The 8,249-nt window shown below is 42.3% G+C and overlaps 1 protein-coding gene across 1 annotated transcript in view; it reads left to right on the forward strand.

Moving 5' to 3' along the window:
- Positions 1-6: 6 nt before the first annotated feature.
- zgc:77375 (haloacid dehalogenase-like hydrolase domain-containing 5) overlaps positions 7-8,249 on the forward strand; it is a 23,972-nt gene continuing 15,729 nt past the window's right edge. The window contains exons 1-9 of the mRNA XM_005948151.2: positions 7-201; positions 413-604; positions 760-951; positions 2,177-2,289; positions 4,072-4,165; positions 4,392-4,425; positions 4,502-4,676; positions 4,756-4,932; positions 7,851-8,016. Coding sequence (XP_005948213.1) covers positions 551-604; positions 760-951; positions 2,177-2,289; positions 4,072-4,165; positions 4,392-4,425; positions 4,502-4,676; positions 4,756-4,932; positions 7,851-8,016 — 1,005 coding nt within the window. The 5' untranslated portion in view covers positions 7-201; positions 413-550. The remainder of the gene's footprint in view (positions 202-412; positions 605-759; positions 952-2,176; positions 2,290-4,071; positions 4,166-4,391; positions 4,426-4,501; positions 4,677-4,755; positions 4,933-7,850; positions 8,017-8,249) is intronic.

Here is an 8,249-nt window from a genome sequence, read left to right on the forward strand (position 1 = left end):
GTGTGTGCGTCTGTGTGTGCGCGTGTGTGTCCTTCCTGCACAGCACCAGGAGCGCTGAAACACAGCAGGACTCTGGTTCTGGAAAGGTGGCAGTCTGCTTCAGCGTCCTTATCTCCAGTGAACCAATCGTGACCCTGAACCTCAACTTGAAGCTGAACCTGAGGTGCTGTTGGATCCAGGTGACTCCTCCCACCTGTACAGGTACAGTTTACACTTCATTTATAGATCACATGTCTGAGACTTAAAGCTGAGTGTTTAGCTCAGGTAACAGGATCTATTTTTCAATTCCTGTTATCAGCTTAATATAGGAGCTAATCAACTAATGACCAAACTAACATGACCAGGTTATCTCGAGGCCACGCCTTCTTCTCCTCCACAGGTAACCCATCCCTCATCTCTGTCTGTGTCACAGGAAAATACCGTACCGTCAGCTGAGCAGAAGCTTTTTTTGTGGTGACAACGCAAGTGTTCTGCATCAGGCTCCTCCCACTGGTGACATCGCAGCTGTGTGGATATAAAGAGCGATGAGCGGCAGAGGGACCTGCGCGTCATGTGGTGTCGAGGTTTCCTGCAGCAGACGGTCAGACATGTTTCCAGCAGGCAGGTCAGTGTATGTGTTATGACATCCTATGAACCCAGACTGATAAGTATTGATAATCTATTGGTCGTGTCTTACTGTTCGTCGGACCACAGCAGGCTTCTTCACATGATGGAGGAAAAGTGAATAACTTGTCTTTCTCTCTCGTACCTGTCCATCAGGCGGGCGTCATCTTCGATGTGGATGGCGTCCTGGTGCGTGGGTCCGCCGTGATCCCAGCTGCTCGGCGAGCTTTCAGGAAGCTCCTGGACAGTAACAACAACTTCCTATTTCCCACTGTCTTCGTCACCAATGCAGGAAGCTGCCAGAGACACCACAAAGCCCAGCAGCTGTCTCACCTGCTGGACGTCCAGGTAGGAGGCTGCAGAACTTCCTGTTTCGATTCCAGCTGTGTAGGCGCCGTTTATCGATCGATTATTTAAGCTTTTTTGGACTCTTACGTATAATTTAACACAGTCAGCCTGTTTCCTCACCTCTCAGTGAGCCTCCTCCCTACCTGTGTGTGTGTCTCAGGTGATTCTGGTAAAGTTAATCTGCGCTCACCGTGTTCTCGCTGTGGAAGCTGTGACACGGCTGCACAAACACACTGAGGGCTTCTCCGTGTTCACGGGACTCTGTTGGGCTTTAATGTCATTAATTTATAACTTTAAGAGGTCCCATGACTCTAAATTCAACTCAGGAGGTGATGAAGAGGAGAGAAGGAAGACAGCCCTAACATCACATGACTGTCACATGGTGCGAGGGGTTGGCTCTGGTTGGTAGAGCTGCTGATACGAGTACCGATACTTTTACTCTTTAAAGGCAGCTGATGCAGGAGAGCAGAATCATCTATCTGCTAATTCTGAACACTTTTTACTGACCATTAAATCACCGTGACTTTGACTTTACACAATAATGAGTTAACACAATAAAACACACCTTTCAGCTCTTATTTTGAAGAGCTGGATGTAACTGTTCCTGTCTCTGAGCAACTCAGTTGACCCGTGTCACGACTCATGTGTGTTATTCTTGTTGTGAATGTTATGAATTTAACACCTTTAACCTCCGTTACAAATGAGCCCGTGTGGCTCAACACTGTGTAACATGATGTCAGACAGTGACATTTATTCAAATTAGTTCATTGTTTTGACATGAACATTTTTAAAGCTGTCAGTGTTCACGTGTTAACAGTAACGCGATTAACATTCATGTGGATCGCAGAACGGACAGACTTTGGATAAACTGACAGAGACATTTCAGGGACTTCGAGTCATTCTGCGCTCCAGATGGGTTACTTGTGTTAAAAATTTTAATTGCATTATGTTAACATTGACAGCCCTAAAATGTTTTAATTCATTGTGTTGTTGCTCATATCTGTGCTGTGATTGGACGCCAGGATTCATCCTACATCCTGACTTGAATGTAGAATCATGGGACCACTTCAAGTCTACAGCGCCTCCGAGGGTCCATTTTTAAAGCCTGGCTCACACTAAAGAACATCAGCGCGTCACTTTGTCTCGTGGAGGCGCCGTCAGTGGCTGGGTCCATCTTTTATCTACAGCTGTTCTTCGGACCACTCATGTCTCCCTCTGTCTGTAGATCACGCCGGAGCAGGTGGTCCTTTCCCACAGTCCTTTGCAGATGATGAAGAGTTTCCATGATAAATGCGTCCTTGTGTCTGGACAGGGGCCGGTGACACACATCGCCAACACGTATCCTCCTCAAAGTTCATCAGGGTCAAAAAACTGCAGACAGGACCTCATCCTGGTGCTCACAGAGAGATCACGAGGAGTACCAGGAAGCAGGTTTAGCTGCAGCTCTGAGTGCGCTAACCCTGAGATGAAGGAAACTTTTCTGTTCCAGAAATACTGTTAACATCTACTCTGAGTCAGTTACCATGGTAACAGACTCCAAACTAACCTGCTGGCTGCCATGGTTTCTCTCTGACTCCTCCCCTCTGCTGCACCTGAACCAGCCAAATGACTCATTTCCTCATTCAAGTCAATTCTGTCCAAGCTCAGAACAGACAATTAATCTGCAGATGTTTTTATAAAAACTATGATAATCAATCACACTGATCAATCATCTGGTTCATTATAATCAATCACTCTGATGGATAAATGGATCTTATTTGAGTGAAGTTCAGGCTGAGATGACTTTAAAACTAAAGCTGAACTAAATGTGTTTAAAGTCACTGCAGACAGTCTGACTGTAATCGTGAAATGTAACCACTGAAAATCACCTGAGTCAGCCTCGGCAGGTCGACCCAGAACCAGATCAGCCAGAACATGGGCTCCGTGACGGATCAGCAAACCGAGTCCACTTGCACAGCAGGATGGATCCAAACAGATTTTTGATCAGGGATTCAGATCGGATTCGTCCCAGATCCAGGTCTGCTCGGTCATTTCCCAGCTGATCCCGTTTGTTTTGTTGTTTTTTTTAAACTTTTTTTTTTAGCTTGAAGCTGATATTAGAGCGACATTATCAGCATTTTTATCCAGTTATGACAGAACTCAGGGAATTCTTATTTTTACTGGAATTTTTGAAATAATGAAATGGTCATTAACTGTAGCAAACAGTTTTTAATTAAAAACAGACTCGAGGGCAGATCCCTCTTGGACTTCAGCTGAATAATTAGATTTAAAATCAGATCTAAAATTAGGATTCATGAGCACGGTGGCACGGTGGTTAGCACTGTTGCTGCACAGCAAGAAGGTCCTGAGTTCAATTCCACCATCAGCCCGGGGTCTTTCTGTGTGGAGTTTGCATGTTCTCCTTGTGTTTGCGTGGATTCTCCCCGGGTACTCTGGCTTCCTCCCACAGTCCACAGACATGCAGTTAGGTTAATTGATCAATCTCCACTATCTAAATTGCCCATAGGTGTGAATGTGAGTGTGAATGGTTGTCTGTTCCTGTGTGTTAGCCCTGCGACAGACTGGCGACCTGTCCAGGGTGTACCCCGCCTCTCGCCCTATGACAGCTGGGATTGGCTCCAGCGCCCCCACAACACTGAAAAGGATAAGCGGATGGATGGATTCAAGTTGTGATAGCTGACATTATTAAAAATTACATCATTTCTGTCTGCATTGATGAAATCGGTGGTGCAAAGTGATTAAACTGATAAATGTCTTTGCATTCTTCGGTTCCCTGGATTAAAATCAAAGCGCTTTCTTTCTCTACTTGCGCACATGCTTAACTCAGGCTCAACATGCTCAGATTTGGCTGAACTAACTCTGATCAGCAGTTCAGGGCTGATCACCTCAGTTTGTTTTTAAACTCTGAGTTTGATGAACACAGTTCCTGGAATACCCCCCAGGTTAACCTTAATCCTGCTTGTTAATCTGATTTTAACAAATTTTTCCTAATATTTGTCTGGATGATGAGACACTGTGAGGTGTTTTTCACTCAGACAGATTTTTTTGATTGCGGGACTTTAATTGTCGGAACGTCTGAATGAAAAATCTGGGTGTTGCAATCCTGAATGGCTCTTCCAGTTTGGGTTTTCAGAGGGTGATGACCATGGAGCAGCTCTCAGAACACCACCCCCTGCTGGACATGGTGGACCACAGCAGGAATCCCACACTTCCTGTGAGTCCTGCAGACATTAAACTCAGAGCCATTTGTGCAAACAGTTTCTGATTGGTGAGAATGAGACTTCGTTCTATCTGGTAAATAGTGCTGATTTCTTTAAAAAAAAAAGCAAAAATGGCAGTAATCAGTAAGTTAGATTGCACTGCACATGCTCATTAGTGTTTCTTCTTCTTCCAGAGTTATGTTTGTTCATTCCATCATCACTTTGTTTGTTTGTTTTCAGTCATCTCCACCACAGAGTCTCCCCCAGATACAAGGTAAGACAGCCAACACACAGGAAGTGGAATGGCTTTTCTTCATCAGCTCCTTTTCTGACTTTCGGTGTTTCCATAGCGATCATCCTGTTTGGGGAGCCAGTCAGATGGGAGACCAATTTGCAGATGCTGATTGACGTGCTTCTGACCAATGGCAGGCCAGAGTGTGGGTATGACACCCAGCTTTCAGCACAGCTGCCAGTCTTAGCCTGCAACACAGACTTGCTGTGGATGGCTGAGGCCCCATCACCACGGTAACAACCACAGACTTCCCACAGGTGCTAAAGTGGAGGCGTCCTGCTGATGGCTCTGACTGCTGCTGTGTTGCTGTAGGTTTGGCCATGGGATGTTCTTACTGTGTCTGGAGTCAGTCTACAGGAAGCTGACGGGTCGGGAACTGGAGTACAAGGCACTGCTGGGAAAACCCAGTCTGGTAACCTACCAGTATGCTGAGCAGGTGTTGCGACAGCAGAACTGCAACCGCAGGCTGAACACCATCTATGCCGTGGGGTAACCATATCATCCATATCGAAATCTGTAACAAATAACAACAACACTGTAACCCCATCTGTAACAACATCTATAATGACATCTGTAACAACATCACCATCTGTAACAACATCACCATCTGTAACAACATCACCATCTGTAACAACATCACCATCTGTAACAACATCTATAACCATCTGTAACAACATCACCATCTGTAACAACATCACCATCTGTAACAACATCACCATCTGTAACAACATCTATAATGACATCTGTAACAACATCACCATCTGTAACAACATCTATAATGACATCTGTAACAACATCTATAAACATCTGTAACAACATCTAAAACATCTGTAACAACATCCATCTGTAACAACATCACATCTGTAACAACATCACCATCTGTAACAACATCTATAATGACATCTGTAACAACATCACCATCTGTAACAACATCACCATCTGTAACAACATCACCATCTGTAACAACATCACCATCTGTAACAACTATAATGACATCTGTAACAACATCACCATCTGTAACAACATCATCCATCTGTAACAACATCACCATCTGTAACAACATCACCATCTGTAACAACATCATAATACATCTGTAACAACATCACCATCTGTAACAACATCACATCTGTAACAACATCACCATCTGTAACAACATCTATAATGACATCTGTAACAACATCTATAATGACATCTGTAACAACATCACCATCTGTAACAACATCACCATCTGTAACAACATCACATCTGTAACAACATCACCATCTGTAACAACATCTATAATGACATCTGTAACAACATCACCATCTGTAACAACATCACATCTGTAACATATAATGACATCTGTAACAACATCACCATCTGTAACAACATCTATAATGACATCTGTAACAACATCTATAATGACATCACCATCTGTAACAACTCCATCTAGAACACCATCTAGAACACCATCTAGAACACCATCTGTAACGACACTATCAGTAACGACACTATCAGTAACGACACTATCAGTAACGACACTATCAGTAACGACACCATCAGTAACGACACCATCTTTAACAACACCATCTTTAACACTAACAACACCATCTAGAACACCATCTGTAACGACACCATCTGTAACGACACTATCAGTAACACTATCTGTAACGACACCATCTGTAACGACTCCAACTGTAACAACATTGGTAACAACTCCATCTGTAAAACCATCTGTAACAACTCCATCTGTAACACCATCTGTAACAACTCCATCTTTAACACCATCTGTAACGACACCATCTTTAACAACATCAACCATCTGTAACAACATCACCATCTGTAACAACATCACCATCTGTAACAACATCACCATCTGTAACAACATCACCATCTGTAACAACATCTATAATGACATCTGTAACAACATCTAACCATCTGTAACAACATCACCATCTGTAACAACACCATCTGTAACAACATATCACCATCTGTAACAACATCACCATCTGTAACAACATCACCATCTGTAACAACATCTATAATGACATCTGTAACAACATCTATAATGACATCTGTAACAACATCACCATCTGTAACAACATCACCATCTGTAACAACATCACCATCTGTAACAACATCACCATCTGTAACAACATCTATAATGACATCTGTAACAACATCACCATCTGTAACAACATCTATAATCTGTAACAACATCACCATCTGTAACAACATCTATAATGACATCTGTAACAACATCTATAATGACATCTGTAACAACATCTATAATGACATCACCATCTGTAACAACTCCATCTAGAACACCTTCTAGAACACCATCTAGAACACCATCTGTAACGACACTATCAGTAACGACACTATCAGTAACGACACTATCAGTAACGACACTATCAGTAACGACACCATCAGTAACGACAATCTTACCATCTTTAACAACACCATCTTTACACATCAGTAACGACACCATCTGTAACGACTCCAACTGTAACAACATTGGTAACAACTCCATCTGTAAAACCATCTGTAACAACTCCATCTGTAACACCATCTGTAACGACACCATCTTTAACAACACTATCTGTAACAACATCTATAACAACTCCATCTAGAACAACATCTATATCAACACCATCTAGAACAACATCTGTAACACCATCTTTAACGACATCATCTGTAACGACTCCAACTGTAACAACATTGGTAACAACTCCATCTGTAACACAATCTGCAACAACACCATCTGTAACACCATCTGTAACAACTCCATCTTTAACGACATTGGTAACGACTCCATTTGTAACACCATCTGCAACAACACCATCTATAACAACACCGTCTCTAGCCACACATCTGTAACTCCATCTATAACAACACCGTCTGTGACATCATCAGTAAAACATCATCTATAACAACATCTGCTGATAGCTCCTTCTCTATTTGATTGTCCTGTTATTGTGGCAGTTTCACTTTTCCAACTGAGAAATAAAGCAGTTCCTAATTGGGAATTGGTCAGATAAATAAAAAATAAAGTATAATTTAATCATGGCTTTGTTTGTAGTTGTGCTGGAAATTTCGTTTGATGTGTCAATCACATATTTTAATCATGTCATATTAGTAATAGTGACATCACTTTCTCACTTTAGTATAGCAAGCTCTTTCCTGACACCAGTTGTATGCATGCATGTAGAATGTTATCACTCACATGGTGGTGCAATTTAATTTAAGATTTTCCACAACAAAGTTTTGAATGCTTTTGAGTTTAATTAATTAATTATAGATTTTGATGGTATTTTACACTGCATCTTGCAGCCCACCAGCAATCACTTGATGGTGTGACCCAGCGTCACACTTTGGGAACCAGTATCTACTTTATTGGCTAATCCAACTGTCTTCTTGTTTCCTAGTGACAACCTAATGACGGACATCTATGGTGCTAACTTGTACAACCGTTACCTGGCTCAGCGGCATGCTGCTGTGACAACCACCACCAGGCTGGTTGCCCGGGGAATGGGAAGTGAGGTGATGGCAGAGGAGGAGCCAATGTCTGCAATTCAGTGCCACTCTATCCTGGTACGTACATCACCTTTTGAGGTTTACATCTTTCTTTTTTTGAATGGTGGATGGTCTTTAAAAAATGAATTTAAATAATGAGGTTGGAGTGCAAAGGCTGTGATTCTAGCATCTACATGGATGTTAAAAACATCCACAGTAATTATTTTATCTGAGCTGAGCACTAAATCAAATAAAAAGTCTGAGAAATCAGACAAACTCTGTGTAAGGTCCAGATGGAGGATAGATGATAA

The sequence above is a fragment of the Haplochromis burtoni genome, unplaced genomic scaffold, assembly GCF_018398535.1.
Source record: "Haplochromis burtoni strain Fernald_Lab_line unplaced genomic scaffold, NCSU_Asbu1 Contig_575, whole genome shotgun sequence".
NCBI lineage: Eukaryota > Metazoa > Chordata > Actinopteri > Cichliformes > Cichlidae > Haplochromis > Haplochromis burtoni.